General features: G+C 38.1%; 1 protein-coding gene across 1 annotated transcript in view; it reads right to left on the reverse strand.

Moving 5' to 3' along the window:
* LOC104831409 (serine/threonine-protein kinase ULK4-like) overlaps positions 1-16,092 on the reverse strand; it is a gene marked incomplete at its 5' end in the record, with an annotated part of 190,340 nt that extends 174,248 nt beyond the window's left edge. The window contains 3 exons of the mRNA XM_010566968.1: positions 1,811-1,938; positions 7,784-7,966; positions 15,931-16,092. Of these exons, the coding sequence (XP_010565270.1) occupies positions 1,811-1,938; positions 7,784-7,966; positions 15,931-16,092 (473 nt within the window). The remainder of the gene's footprint in view (positions 1-1,810; positions 1,939-7,783; positions 7,967-15,930) is intronic.
* Between the last annotated feature and the right edge of the window lie 541 nt (positions 16,093-16,633).

The raw sequence follows: 16,633 nt of genomic DNA on the forward strand, positions 1-16,633 counted from the left end.
AGGAGAAACCTGTAGCAGGGGAGGAGCTGGGAATGTGAGAGAAACCCCTGAGCAGACAGCAAGGTCAGTGAAGAAGGAGGGGGAGAAGGGGCGCTGGAGGAGGTGAAAGGACCCATGCTGGAGCAGTTCATGAAGGACTGCAGCCTGTGGGAGGGACCCCACGCTAGGGAAGTTCATGGAGGACTGTCTTCCATAGGAGGGACCCCACGCTGGAGCAGGGGACGAGTGAGGAGTCCTCCCCCTGAGGAGGAAGGAGCAGCAGAGACAAGGTGTGGCGAACTGTCCCCAACCCCCTTTCCCTGTCCCCCTGCACTGCTGGGGGTGATGAGATGGAGAAAATCGGGAGTAGAGTTAAGTCAGGAAGGAGGGAGGGGTGGGGGGAAGGTGTTCTAAGGTTTTGTTTTACTTCTCAGTATCCTGATTTTATTGGTAACAAATTAAATTTATTTGGGTTTTTTTTCCCCCAAGTCAAGTCTGTTTTTTGCCCGTGACCATAACTGGCGAGTGATCCCTCCCTGTCCTTGTCTCAACCCACGAACTTTTAATATTTTCTGAGTGAGTGGCCTCGTGGTGCTTTGTTGCCGGCTGGGCTTAAACCATGGCAGGTATAAATAAATAAATAGTAACTGTCAGTACAGGACTTCTGTCAGACATCTCTCCAAACACACAGCTCAGTCCTATGTGCTATAACAAGCATATGAATAGCAGCAGCCATTAAAAATGTAACCATTCAAAAAGTCACTTACAAATCATTAGAGACATTTTACAGTAACCAGAACACATCACCTGATAAAACATTTCTGGAAGTATAGAAAGATACACATGAAGAAGAAACTTGGCTTTGGTACTTACTCTCTATGACCTACAAAAATTGGGGTATCTACAGATTTGTATGTGAGTGGAGGGTTATATAATGATAGCACCCCACAAGATGTCCTGTCACAATGGCTTCATGTTGTAACTCACCTGCTCCTTCCAATCCAGCCTTCAGCTCCAATGCTTAATTCTTCTCAAACGTCAATATAAGATCTAAAGTTTTACTTGCTGTAAATGTAGTTAGATTTACAGCTACCCACAAGCCTCATCCTAAATCCCACATAAATTCTTCCATATTACTTCTCCAATCACCCCCAAAACATGGTGACAATTTACATTCTAACAGAATCTAATTTCCTCTTGTCTGATATGGGAATGGTTTTATGCCATCAGAAGACAAAAATTAAAATAACTATTCCACTGTGAGACAAATATAATTTTAAAGCAGTCATTTCTTGCAAGGTATTTTAAAACATAGAAACAAAATATTTCAGGTAAAAGTCACAGGAATTCAGTGGTCATTATATAAATCACTCCAACAACATGTATAGCCAAGAAATACTGTTTTACCTTGCACGTGCCTACCCTGAAAAGACTATGGATTATACCACACCCCAAGACGATGAAGGCATGTGACAGACCTTCTTATTTTGCTTTCCTACCAGAGCAACAACTCACTCTTGCAGTATTTGTTTTGCCCTACCCAAAGCAAAATCTGCTGCTTCCTAATGCTCACTGGGACTATAAGTTGCTTTAAAAGACAGACTCTCCCTGTAAGACGGTGTTTCCCCTTGTGTGTAATCATCACCTAATGACCCTAGACAAAAGAGAATACTCTTTTCTTGATATTCTCATGAACAAAAGGATTCCTATTACACAGAAAATAGTTCACTCCTATAACACTGGCTCAGAAACACCACACATTTTAAAGTATTTCAGGTACGGCTTTGAAAATATACATTACATCTCTAATTATTTGCCATTATCACCTTACCTTGCTTGACAACTGAGTAGCAACATCTCCCTGTTATTAATTAAAACTTGTAGCAGGACCAGAAAGGCTTTTGCTCGAATAAAAGTTGAAGGACTTTCAAGTAAACGAGTAATTGTAGTCACAAAATCCTTGGTGGAATTAAACACAAATATGTTAATACTATTTTATGGAAAAAGGTTACTTGCATTGTATTATAACACTGTATACATTTAAAATTTGCTCATTTTCATGCGCATTCGGTATTAGTAAGGTACTTTTCATGTCACTTATAGCAAATACAAAAAAACCCCCACAAACCAACCCTCCATAAAACACTACTAAATAAATTCTCTCCAAGATAGACTGGCCCAGTGCAAAGCTGCTTTATACATCTTCTCAAGAGCTGCAACAAGTAAACGCTATCCAATGTACTATGTCCAAAATGGTACAAAATGAGATACAAAATACGATAGAACTTACATTTTAAAATGTCTTACCATAAGGATAAACATAGGATATTTTAATATATTTCTTTTAAAAGAAGACTGAATGATTTTCAGAATACGTAAATATTTCAGCATAAATATGATTAAACATTTACCTATTAATTCCCTTATATGCAGGAAGATTAAAAACAATATATTTGTTGGATACAATCATGTCTACATCAGACCCTAATTTATACAACAGATGCTCCAAATAGATGGCAAGACTGTTTCTACCTTCTCTGATTGTTCTTATCTAAACTAAATTTATTTTGGATTCATAAAATGAAGAACACCTTTTCAAGGAACAACCCTAATTAGGACTTGGAAAGAAAGAAAAACAATAAACTGCAAGCAGTAAGGAGCCATGACTTTCCTAATCCACTGACCATTCTCCATTCCTATGATAAAGTCAATTTATAAGATGCTAAGATCCTTGCTAACTCTCTCCTTCCCATAAATCCAAATGAAAGAATAATTTTAAAAGTTTAACAAGGATAGGGAGAAATGAAGAATAACCACAAAATATTTCCCTTCAAAAGTTTAACAATGGTTAACTGACTGGATTCTGAAATCACAGCTTGCTTCTTTTTCTCTTTCTCTCTATTTTGCCCTGTATATTGAAAGGATTTTTTTCTCTAGTTTCTGGAATGTGGCCTGACACATGGAAAGATGTGAAATTCATGTGTACTGCCTTAGCCTCCAAAGGAATAAAGCTGAGAATCAGTGGAAGGAAAAAAAAAGATCTCATATTATGAATAACAGAATTAGGTAGTATGAGTTGTAAAAAGCATAAGATGAGGATCATTTATGCTCTGTCCAACGATATGTTGTAACTCCTGAGGAACCAAAGGAGAAAAAAGAAAAAGAATTTTAAAAAAAGACAAAAAACCATAGGGAGTATCCTCTACCTTCGAGGAATAAAAATACCTGCTATTCATCTGTATTCTTCTACAAAGACCAATTGGGCTATTTGGTAAAAAAAAAACAAAAACAAAAACAAAAAAAACCCAATCCATCTTCAAAGATGACCTTGCTGGCAGCAGCAATGGTATTTTTGGATCAGCTCTTGATCAGAATGCCTTCTTCTGAAAACACAAATGCCACTTCAAATCTCTCTCTCAAAAAAACCCCAACCCTAAAAAAGTCAGAATTAAAAACTGAGCCAGAATTTACAAACTGAATCAATTGGCTCTATCCAAGAATGAGTCTGAGCACAAATGGCCTCATCAACAGAAACTACCTTCAAACATTTGAGCTGGATTCTCAAGGGAGTGACGCTACAGGATAAAGAGGTGCATAGTGTATGCCTGCATGTTGTGTACAAAGTTTAAAATCCTGCTGTGTGACGCACATTTAACATACCAAGTATTATTCAAATTCTGTCTTTTGCCAACAGAATAACTGAACAGCAACTTCATTGTCATAAAACTGAAAAACACTGAATGTAATTTATTAGAGCCAGTCTTTGCAACAATTAAATATACCTCTTTACAGAGACTGGAAAAAGAAGAAGAGTGTGAGAATTGGCCAACAAACCACCAGATTTTGCTCTGGTACCATTTTAACACTGTCTTCAAAAGCAGTCAGCATAGACAGTAACTGCAGAAATCCCAGAAAAAACAAACTGTCATGAATTATTCTAGAACTGTTTTGCTGTATTTCTGCCACTTATTTCATAAATAGAAGAGTTCCTCAATCTTGTGGTTAATAAGCATAAGCTGTGTAAAGTTTCCTGCTTTAAACACTTCAACAGCTGGTGGAACACGCTCGACTTGTAGCTCCTCCAGCATGAAAGTTCCTCCAGCAATAAAGTTTTTAAATTAAAATCTACTACAAGCAAAGGTTGAAATTTTAATAAAGTGGGGGTTTGTGGGGTTTGGGGCTTTTTTTATGAAATTATTCAAAACCACCAAAAAAAGTTTTGACGTTAAGAAACCCCATAAAGCCTCAGACTTAGTGAAAGAATACATATAATGCAACACTGCCTGCTAACATAAATGGACTTGATAGACTAAGCACAGGGACACCATGACAAAGACACATGCAACTGCAAGCCAAAGCACATCTAGCTATTTTTAGCCTTCATGCTCTGGAAATCAAGAATATTTCAATGCTACAGGTAGGGGTTACCATGGGTTACGACAATAATGTCTATTAAAATCAGTTACATCAGACTTATCTGGGAATGTTCTAATAATCTGTCTTAAGAAATAAATGTGACACTTTGGAATTTGCTTTTCTTGCTGGTCTGAGGACTGCAGAACAGCAAGTGAAGCTCATCTTTGCTGACCTGCAGAACTCAATATAACAGACGAGCCGAAAATTGCTGAAATACCTTCTAATACATTATTAATTGTTTCACCATTATATTGTACTTCCCTCCCCTGCAACTATTTGATGTATCCATGGAGACTCTGCAGGGTAAGGACACTCTTTTCATTGCAAGTGAACACACTGTTGACTGCAACAAGATCATGATTTTACATTGGATAATCTTAGTAATACTGTAAAGCAAGTTTAAAACAAATCACAAAAAGCAATGATGTTTCCAATTGGCTACACAAGGGGGAAACAGTTAGACCACTATCTCACTATACAAGAACTGAAGTTGCAATAGCAATCATTTGTTGTATTGTTGTGTATTTTCAAATTCCCTTTCTATGCATTGCAAATGCCTTCACATAAGTTAAAAGTTACAAAGATTTTGTTAAAGACATTCATATCTTTTTATTAATTCATACTGATATTGACAAAACCATCAACATCAGAGGTAGCTACTTGTCCACATTCAGGTAAAAGACAAAGAACTGAAAAAAGTAACTGAAATACAAGGACAATGTTTATAACGCATTTATAATGCTTTTTTTTCAGTGCCATAATTGGATATCACCAAGATAAAAAGAGACTAGGGCCAATGGTGCAGGGAAGCGAAGAAACAATGCAGTTGTGACAATGTATTGCTGTAACTACATGAATAATTTTACTTATTAGCACTTGAGAAAAAACAAATAAAAGCCACCGCACCCCATTATCTCTGGAAGAACCTAACTGCACTCAAAAAGTTATATGACTGGTTTTCACTCATTTAAAGGTGAATCTTGACAGCCAGATGAAAGTAATTAGCAATGTTTTTTTTATCTACTGCTATAGTGTGTCAAAGATCTTTGAATTCTTTCTCCACACTTTATTTTAAAACATCATTTCAGCTTTTTTTGTTTCCAAGACAAGACACTAAAATAGAAAGGCTCTGTATCAGAGATGGACAAAAAACAGACCCTTTTAGCTATTGTAGTTCTCTGAAGATTTATACTAGTGTAGATGACCACAGAACTGCATTTCCCCTTTGTCTTCTGGCTTTTATTTTATAACTGGTTTTATCACTATTCTTGAAGGGAGTAGAAAACAAGGGCAGCCTTAAGTCTTGTAAGCTAAAGGAGTTTCCAGATAACATGTACAAAACTAAATGATCTCCATCTTGAATTTATATCTTTAAGCATCTTCTAATATGTTGGTCTGCAGCTGTATTAAAAAGATAGTCAAAACATCATCACTACCTTCTGCATAACATTGAGGTCCTTCTGCCTCTTAATCTATAGTGTACAAGAATTCTACAGAAGGCAAATACTTTGTAAGCCAACACTACCGACTTGTTTTTTCTTTTCCCTTCTCTCATTAAGGTAGACTTGGGTCTCATGCTCATGGAATATTGAAAAGTGCATGGATTATTAAATTCAGTTTTCAGCAATAAAATATTATTACTCCATGTAATGTGATAGTACCTGGCAGTTCAATTCAGGAGCAGGATTATATTTTTAGATCCTATTCAAGAAAAATAGAAATCTAGTTTCTGCTTCCAAAATCCTACAATCTAATTTGAGCAAAATAGACATTCTGTGAGATACAGATTTATCTGAGCTGTAAGGCAAATACAATTACCAAATGTGGGCATATGCAGTAGAACTACACCCGCTTTACCAGTTTTTAAAGTATCATGATTTTTCAGTTACAGCTTTGGGTACTACTCCCAATTCTATCATTAGTTTGATATATGCTGTTAAAAAATGTCTGTATTTGTCTACATTTCAATTTCTAATCTGCAAAATTGCAACATTGCTCACAAAACACCTATGACAACTCATTAATGATTAAGCAGCAATTGTAAACCCACAATGTTTCAGCCATTACTATACTGCGTGCCAACAAAATACTTTTTATTTTCCTATAACTAGTTGGAGACCTTCAGAGTTTAATATTTCTATAATGTCAAAAATTTGATTAAAATGGTTCATAAGAATTGCAGTATCAGAAAGGGAGTCCTTTTAGCAATATAAGTCCTATATAAAGGAGAAATTCTTCACAGAACACCTCATGCTGTAGCCATATGCTTGCTACACATTGTATTCTTTCGCTGAATGTTCAAGTGAATATTTTTTGAACATACTTCTCTGACTATACCACCAACTCACAGTAATATGCATTATTAGAAATTGCAACATTACCAGACAATTTGCCACCTGTTAGTACTGTTGTAGTGGAATCTGTGGAAAGCTTAAGGCCAGCTGACACGCGTTTACAAAAACACATTGGCAATTCTGACAAGGCACAAAAATGACTTTTAGGAAGAGAATGAGTAATTTCAGGCTGCAAAAAGAGATGGGTGGAAAACAATAGATTCTTTTTTAATTTAACGTTGTTAAAACTATGTGTAGAGAAACCAAATTAGTCTCTCTCAACTAAAGCCTAATAGATTGTTATAGTCAAGATGACTGTCAGTTTACAGCATACATTACAACAGAGTATCTGATGAAAACACAAGCTAAAGTTCCTATTTTCTTTGTGATTTTTATCATTTCCAAGCAGAGGATTACTTTTGTTTATGAATTGTGCAGACTTACTGCCAAAAAAATAAACATGATTTCTCTAAACACGGAATAATTTGGTGATCAAAATAGAAAACTTTTAATCATCTCTTCCAAAAATTGTATTAGACATAATTCAAAACTAGTAGTTTTATTCAGTGACACTAAAAAGAAAACCGTAAGTTATTAAAATGCTAATTTCTGCAAGACATTTCACTTACAAATTGGCCTAAGGTCCTTTAAAGAGAGCATAAATACAGCTTTAGATTCAATCAGGACACTCATTATTTTCTCTTTTAAACGTCTAAGAGAGCTATGTCAAATAACTGTCCTCATGCATTCCTTATTGTTTTTCCTTAGGGCCATTATCAGTCATGGTCAGGCTAAAGAGTTTTCTGAATTGATTGAATTCTAGCTGCAGAAGCAATTTATATACCCGTTAGTACCATCTCTTGAAGATCTGTGAGACAGAAAGAAAAACTATACACTATATTTAGATCTTAATATAGACACATTCCTCATTTCCTGCTGTTCAGATATGTGTCACTGAGTTAAGCATTTTGAAAACACAGAAACACTACCAGAGCCAACTAAGTTTCCATTAGTGAAATCCCATGCCAGTGAATACTATTAATCTGAAATCAAACCTTTTCTTGAATCAGCCTCTGTAGATGAATCCCACATGACAACATTGCCAAAAACATGGTGAGCATGTACTGCTGAATTCTGCATATTCCATTTGCCAAGGAATTTAGTACAGCTGTTAATCCCACTTTTTCAATGACACTCTGGAAAGCATTAGGTGAGTAACGAGTAATTCTGCATAAAGCCTACAAAAGTGAAAACACACCATTGTTATTTAATGGGATTATTATCTCAAGAAAAATAATGGAGAATTAAAACAGGTGGTGACTTTTCCAATAGTTTAGGAATACAGAGAATTCATATTAGAGGAAGAGGCTACTTATTTTTAGAGACCTGGAATTCTCCTAAATGTATTGCTATACACTGCACGCAGCTGAAACCGAAATATTTGGTACACCAACATCAACATCAGTCACATAACTCTCTCCCTCTAGAGAACAATAATGATGGAGCAGCATAGTCCGTGCTTGAGTCTTTTATCAGCACAGAATGTAGGTAACATCAGATAACACTGTGCTAGAAAGAAGCACAGGCAGCAGAAGATACAGAGATGGCACACACCACAGAAATTCTGGTCACCCACAAAAGTGGGCATCTTTCTTCTCTCTCTGCTCATGGGCCATAATCTGATATGTAGTAGTTCACTATCTGAAGTGGATCTTTAGATCTAGATACTACTTGAGATCTAGATACTCGTTAAAGACCAGTATTTAGTATAGTAAACATGCAAACTATTCTCCAAGTTGTTGATTTACAAGTATCAGTGATTAAAACAATTCTAACAGAAAATGCAGACATTGACTGTGAAGTGAGCACAAATCTGTTCCATGTATACTAACTTAACTGTTTCCTAACAAGCATTACCAAGTGACCTCCAGGGTGGATTCATCTCCAAGTCAACACAGCTTTTCCTTTTGATACCTCTGGAAATGCAACCTTCAAGATACTGTAACTGCTTTTGTTCTCTTCAAATAAAGAAAATATGACTCTTAAAATTTCACTTTCTTTAGCTTGTCAGGATAGGAAAACATTATGTCAATTATTTGAGTCACGTGAAAGTCTGAAGTGGTTTTAGGGAAAAACTTGGAAGGCGACTTTCTTCTGTAAAAGTAGGCAATATTACCACTTCTTTGTTCTCTTCAGACCAGCTATATTTAGAAATTCCTGGTTACTTGGTGTGCATTCAATAGTGAGGTCTCATTTAAGAGAAACTATACACAATTACACTGTGGTGGGTTGACCCTGGCTGGATGCCAGCTGCCCACCAAAGCCTTTCTATCACTCTGCCTCCTCAGCTGGACAGGGGAGAGAAAGTATAACAAAGGGCTTTTGTGGGTCAAGATAAGGACAGGAGAGATCACTCACCAATTACTGTCACGGGCAAACCAGACTCAGCTTGGGGAAAATTAACTCAATTTATTACAAATCAACCAGAGTAGGGTAATGAGAAATAAAACCAAATCTCAGAACACCTTCCCTCCACCCCTCCCTTCTTCCCAGGCACAACTTCACTCCCAGATTCTCTACCAACCCCCCAGCGGCACAGGGGGATGGGGATGGGGTTTACAGTCAGTTCATCACACGTTATTTTCTGCCACTTCATCCTCCTCAGGGGCAGGACTCATCACACTCTTCCCCTGCTCCAGCGTGGGGTCCCACCCACGGGAGACAGTCCTCCACGAACTTCTCTAACGTGGGTCATTCCCACGGGCTGCAGTTCTTCATGAACTGCTCCAGCATGGGTCCCTTCCATGGCGTGCAGTCCTTCAGGAGCACACTGCTCCAGCGTGGGTCCCCCACGGGGTCACAAGTCCTGCCAGAAAACCTGCTCCGTGGGCTCCTCTCTCCACAGATCTGCAGGTCCTGCCAGGAGCCTGCTCCAGCGTGGGCTTCCCACAGGGTCACAGCCTCCTTCAGGAACCCACCTGCTCCGGCGTGGGGTCCTCCACGGGCTGCAGGTGGATATCTGCTCCACTGTGGACCTCCATGGGCTGCAGGGGGACAGCCTGCCTCATGCCTCACCATGGGCATCACCACAGGCTGCAGGGTACTCTCTGCTCCGGCGCCTGGAGCATCTCCTCCCCCTCCTTCTTCACTGACCTTCATGTCCGCAGGGTTGTTTCTCTTACATGTTCTCACTCCTCTCTCCGGTTGCTGTTTCGGTCTGTCCCAACTTTTTTTCCTTCTTAAGTATGTTATCACAGAGGCACTACCACTATCGCCGATTGGCTCGGCTTTGGCCAGCGGTGGGTCCATCTCAGAGCCGGCTGGTATGGGCTCTCTCGAACACAGGGGAAGCTTCCAGCAGCTTCTTACAGAAGTCACCCCTGTAACGCCGCCACCGCTACCAAAACCTTGCCACACAAAGCCAATACATACACCCACAGAATACTATCATCACAGAAAAGATTTCCATGTAAGAACCTCAGAAACAGCCCAGTTCACCAGTGTCCTTAGAAACATTACTCAAAACACACACACACAAAAAAAGCATAAAAGACAATAAACCAAGAACTTACGATTTTTAAACAGACATTTTATTGATGTTGTTCATCTACTCTGCTCCTGTTCTTCCTTGTCCTTTCTGGTCCAGGAACCAATATAGATTGCAGCCTTTTGTTTTTCTTCTTGCCCCTTCCCCCCCCCCCCCCTTTTAAAACACAGACACTCAGTCTCAGTTTCTTAGTACAGCATGTTCTGTTTCCCCAAGGATACAATCCAGCCCTTCATCTCTAGTCCGAGTTCTCAAAGTGAGTGGGCAGGAGGTACACGCATTCACTAACCATACCCTCAAAGGTCATATTACCAGTGAACTGCTGGGACCTGGGGACAGACTGTGTCAAAGCAACACGGAGCTAACTTGGTATGCTATCGTGGTGTATGCAGACTTGCCAATGCCTTAGCTTTCTGCTACAGACCTCGTCAAACAGGGGTGACCATAGCCACAGGCCATAAGATGACCTCCAGGCAGATCTGGTAGGAAAGACATGGCTGTCTTCTAAGGTCATACTGCAGCTTTGGAGACAGCAGGAAAGCTCCAGCCCACCAACAGCCAAAGGGAGAAGCTTTAAACTCCCATTAGCTTTTATGTCACAGGGTGCTCTGCTGTATGAGTGAAACCAACACCTCTGCAGAAAAGCAGAAGATAGAGTTTAATGAAGGATACAAGACAGAGTATCCTAAATCACTTCAGTAGATCCAGTATCTGGAGAGAACAGATAGAGCTAGGTCAAAAGGTGGTAGAGCAGGAATTGGGAACCAATGGTGAGAAGAGGTAAGAGTAGAGCTCACACCATCATCTCCCAGCAGCGGTCTTGGAACAGGAAATGATCACAGTGAGAGTAAGGCATTGGCAGAGCCTCTCCTGGAATTGGCTTCTCTGCCCTTGCTCTCCGCGCAGCCTTAACCAGCACCTTTTCTCCCAGCAGCTCCAATCCTAGCATCGTGATCCTTATCGACCCCTTCCAACTTAAGTTATTCTATGATCCTATGATCATCTATGCCCTATCCATTGCCTTCTAGTCTTACATGCCATATGGTGGCTGGATAACCTTCACCCTTTCAGGACATACCCCATGACTCTCTCAAGTTTGAGAACGAATGCACTAATCTATCTGCAATACCCAAGTCTCTGAAAGAAACTATTGAGCACCAATTATTTAAGGAAAGGAAAAAAAAAAAACAAAACCAAAAACCAAAACAAAAAAAAAAACCCACCTCCAAAAGATTGTGTTGAGCTTTCCCAAATTAGTTTCTACTTAAGTGGCTTATGTTTTGTTACTCCTCCTCCAGCAGAAAAAGCCATCTCTTAGAAACAAAATTTAAAATTATTAAAAAAAAAAAATCTAAAAACTTTCAGTATACTGGAAAGAAAATACTATTCCTTCTGCTGAGCATGTCAGAATGTCACTTTGACATCTTACAGAATTATTTCTTCTCTGAATCTAGCAAAACGATAAAAAGATATAGCTTTCCCACAGGCAAAATATGTGATATTTACCTGAGGCATGTTGGACTCCAAAGTGAGCAAAAATACTGAGACACATTCCCCATTTGCCACCTCTGACAGGCAGGACAAGGTAAAGTGTCATTTCTTGACTCCAGAGATTAAGGACAGAGAATCTTCTTGATATATTTTTGCTATTGATTGAAATAATCATAAGTAAAATTCCATAGTGCCTTACTGCTGATATACTTTGCAGACTGCAAAGAGCCTGCTAGCTCTAGGTAAAGTTATGACACATGTATTTCTTAACAGAAATGTATTTTTACATGTGAATATAGATGTCAGTCAAGAATAAATTCTTCAGGATACACTCAAACAAGGCAGGAATGACTGCATAATAAAATACAATTGGATCTCAATTTATGTGGTCATGTGGAATAAAAATGCCTATATATCTATAGCAACAATTTAATGAATGTAGGAATTGTACAGTACAATACAGCTGGAGAATACATTACTGTTTTACTTTAAAAATCAGTATGTCACTGAAATCTCTACAAACTTCAGTTCGTAAAAGATCTGCCTGTGCTAGATTTCAATATTGATTGGTTATTTTTTTTCTAAAGTTAAGATTATGTACCCAAATACCCCAGCAGTATTAATACATAACCATGAATTATATCAGGCATCGAGTAATAAATCCAACAAATAAGTTCACCCTCTTGTTACTTTAGTGTTTCACTACAAAGCAGCAAAAGGATTAGAGTACCACCTTAGTGTATCCTACTTTAGAAGCTTCCTTGTCCAATTCACTTCATATGTGGTATAAAATAATGAAACCTCAGACTTTTCATAAAGGACACAATCCCCAAAACAGTGGAGGTGAAAATCCAGGAACACATTCAGACCTAAGCACATTTGCGTGAAATGATCTGTCTGGAAGGAGATGAAATGAGCTACATGGATAGCAATAATTTCCATGAAGACCAGAAAAACAAGAAACAAAGCAGTTGGACCAAGGATGTAGAAGGGTGAATGTCTCTTACTCTTGCAGTCCCCCTCATTGCTGCTTTCACTCAAAGCTCTCCAATATGTTAGTCTGGAGCAAGCCCTACCTCCAGCATGACTAAAACCTCAGTAACTACCCAAGGGAAAGGTATGATCTCCAGTAAGCCTACTGCTTTCACAGGAAAAAAATGTTAGTTGGGAACAATTATTTTTTTTTGCTTATATTGTCCACATGTACATTTATAATGCAGATTTGCACAAGATGTTGAAGAAATTTTTGCCTCAGCAGAGCTCAGTGTGCACACACAATTTGGTTGTCTCTTGAAAATGCTAGCCTCAACACTAAAGCATGCATTCCTAAGGAACTTTGACAGAGAAAAATTAATAGAAGATTTAAAAAGGCATCTTTCTTACTTAAGATTGACAACTGCCATTGAAAGGATGTCCCACAGACAGTTGAATTTCTCTAGGGAATCCTGATAATTGCAGCTACCATGATCTCCTAAAACACACTGCTTTGTCCTAACATATGTCATCTGTAAGAGGGCTTCTAGGGAAGTTCTTGAGGACTGATAAGCTTAGACAACTAAGTCTTTGAATTTGCATTGCATTATAAAGGGAAGAAAAAAAAAAAAATCATGAGGTAAGACGTTGGCCCAAACAATATAATTGCAAGTCTTATGAGTACCAACCCCAGAGAGCCAGATGATTCAATTTTGAACTACAGTGTAAATATGGTAACTTACTATACATGTCACTGCATTTAACGTCCCTGGTTGAGCAAGAAGCCCATAGAGATTAGGTTGCTCTATCACAGCTGCAATGACAAGAGGTGAAGGAACTCAAAATCTATGATACTTTCAATCTCCTCACTTGGAAGAGATGACAGAAATGCCAGCACTGTTTGCCTGAACTGAGCAATTAAAAAAGCCTCACTGATTAGTAAGTAGTAGTAGCTGTCAATGGACACTAAAAAGAAAAAAAGAAAAAAAAAAAAAGGAGTAGTAAACTAGGCTCCAATAAGCCCTTCAGGTTTTAGCTTCCTCTTAAACATTTTTTCCTACCTTCCAGATAAGATGCATGAAGATTTTCTTCTCATCAGATGCTGTGGGAAAAAAAAAAAGGCAACTCCAGTAGTGCTTAAGAGAGCCTAGCTACCCATAGCATAGATACTACAACAAAGAGTTCTCAGTGGTTCACCTCAACTGCACAGCCTTGGGAGGATCGAATGATCTGGGATCTCAAAAGAGGCTGAGGGTAGAGAGGGAAAAACAACAACCCTCTCTTCTCATAGTCACTAGAAACTTCATCTAAGGGCAAAGTGTGCAAACCATATGGCACTGATGATACTAACCTCTGAGCCGACAGCTACAAAAAGCCCTAGTGAGTCTGCACTGACGACAAGTGTATTCTTGAGAATCACAAGTATAACTTCTGCATCTTACTGAGCAGCAAAAAAGCTTTTGCCTACCTCAAGAATACTGTATTGTCCAAGAGAAACTGACTTCTCGAGGGGGAGTGGGGGAAGCCCACTGACATTTCCTCTGGTGATCTTTGCTCAGTGTCTGAATGTAGTTCAGACAGACTATTTCTCTGGATATGCTGCTCACTGTGGCATACAAAACAGGTATAAATGTCCAACCGGCCCCTGCTAGTGGAGCAGCTCTGGAAGTCTGGCAAAGGAGTTGAGGGAATGGTAAATGCTGAAGCAAAGTTCTCCAAGTAGATAGAAGAGAAACAGGAGGAAAACTTTGGGACAAGTTGAAAGGGATAAAAATAAAATAAAAAGCTATGATCTAGTAGCAAACAAATAACAACTGGCCAGTCTAACGATTGACAAGAACTGAAAGCACAAGATACAAAACATCCCATACAGCAAAAGTAGTGGTAGGAGAGAAGATTGAGCAGACTTGTTTAAATACTCAATAAGTAAAAGAAATCATAACTCTAATCTCCAGTCTTTTACCATGTATACAGTCATGATGTAAGCATGAAATTCACAGATCAAATGGATAAAGTCTCAAAAAGAGCCTTTCTGAAAAAGCAGCCTACCAGCCAAACTCACAAGCAGGCTTAAGTTATAAATGCTCTGTATAAAGGTTACACGTACATTTTACATTTTTAGAGACTGACAATCCTCTACCCATAAAAGTTCTAAGACTAAGTTTTTACAAGGAATTTCAGATGCCACAGAACAAAGGCTTCTGTAACATGTATTTTACTAAATAAGTTTACTGTTCTAAAAAGTCAACACATTTTCCCAATATTTAAGCAGTTTATTTCCCAAGCAAGACTCTGCCACAAATACACACTGAGGCAAATGTTTAATGAATACGTATATTTTTAAAAATTATAAATTTATTCTACCATTAATCTCTTCAGCCACACTTCAGATATATTTTTAATTCTCTCTCTTTTGTTACCTCAAAGCTACATGTGTCTAAGCGCATACTGCTGCTGCAGCAACGTTACAATTTTCCATCTGGGAAGCAAACAGTAAACTCATTAGTGAGCCCGAGCTCACTCAGGAAATGAGCATCCAGTTATCACACTTCATTTAAAATAAGTCAACTTATTGTTCAGTTCTAAAATATTACCTGTATTGGTGGGTAAGGGTTTTGTTTTGTCAACAAGAGATATGGTTAAACTCACAGCCCTACTAAGTATTTTCTACCTCACAAATGTTTTTGTTCCAAACCTTTTGCTTGCATGTCATAGCTCTGTTTGTCTTGTTATCTTATATTAACTTACAAATTCAGGGCAAAGACTAGCCCTGACAATTTTATAGAAATTAACATGACAATTTCAAATATGTCTTCTAAGCAAGTCTGTGATAAAAAGAATAAACACTTTTCACGTAAAAACATCATACAAAAAAGACATTTCAATTTTGCAAGAATTTAATTGATTCTTTGAAAGATTAAACTTTTCAAACATAACTCATGAACACCAGCATAAGACAATATATGTTCCAGAAAATGATGAATCACAAGGATTTTTCATAAGTAGTGGATGGTACGCAATACTTGCACTTTCCAATTTCAGAAAATTTGTAAAGATATTTTAATGTAATTTGAAATATAAAAATACACATAGATAACAGAAAATATGCTCAAACCCATTTCAGTTTCAATTCAGAATGCTTTTCAAAATAAACCCCCAAACATTTCTATATCACAAAAGGAAATTCCTTACCGAAACAGCAGTTATCTTCAAAGAATCTACTGTAGAATGTGTGAAAAGGTACCACAAGACAGGTCCAATTTCTCCTGTAATAAATCCTTGGGCATGGCAAGAGAGAGTAGTGCAAACATTTTCAATTATCTTTGCTGCCAAATGGTTCACTACCCGGTCTTCCTACAGGAAGGAAAGGAAAGGAAAGGAACACTCATACGCAAATGTTTCTAATGTTTCTGATTTTTTTTTAAACAACTGCCTATGTTCGTATTTTATTCCATGCATGTTGTCTTAGTGTGGTTTCTTAATTTTATTTGATATCTGCCAAAGTCATTTCATTGGAAACTTCACCTTGTGACAAAGTTATGTTTACAGATCCTACTTCCCCCCACTTTCTCTTCTACTGCAAAGATAATTTAATACAAGTATAATTAATACAAAATCTTTCAGCTCCAAATGATCACCCCAAATTAAAGGTAGTCACTAAAAATGAAAAGGTTTTGTTATGTAGAGGTGTTCCATGATCAGTGCTTTATGAATGAATGTCTGTGTATCAAAACTCATCACTACAACAGGCTCCAAATAGCAAGATTATGAGAAATACAGTTACATTAGGAAAAATAAAATTACATTAAACTGTCTTTATTCAGAAGAAACAACCACCCCCAGGGATAAAGAAAAGGCCTTCTCGCAAGTCAAGTTATTCCGTAACTCCCTTCTC

The sequence above is a fragment of the Haliaeetus leucocephalus genome, unplaced genomic scaffold (genome assembly GCF_000737465.1).
Source record: "Haliaeetus leucocephalus isolate CR32 unplaced genomic scaffold, Haliaeetus_leucocephalus-4.0 Scaffold222, whole genome shotgun sequence".
Classification (NCBI taxonomy): domain Eukaryota; kingdom Metazoa; phylum Chordata; class Aves; order Accipitriformes; family Accipitridae; genus Haliaeetus; species Haliaeetus leucocephalus.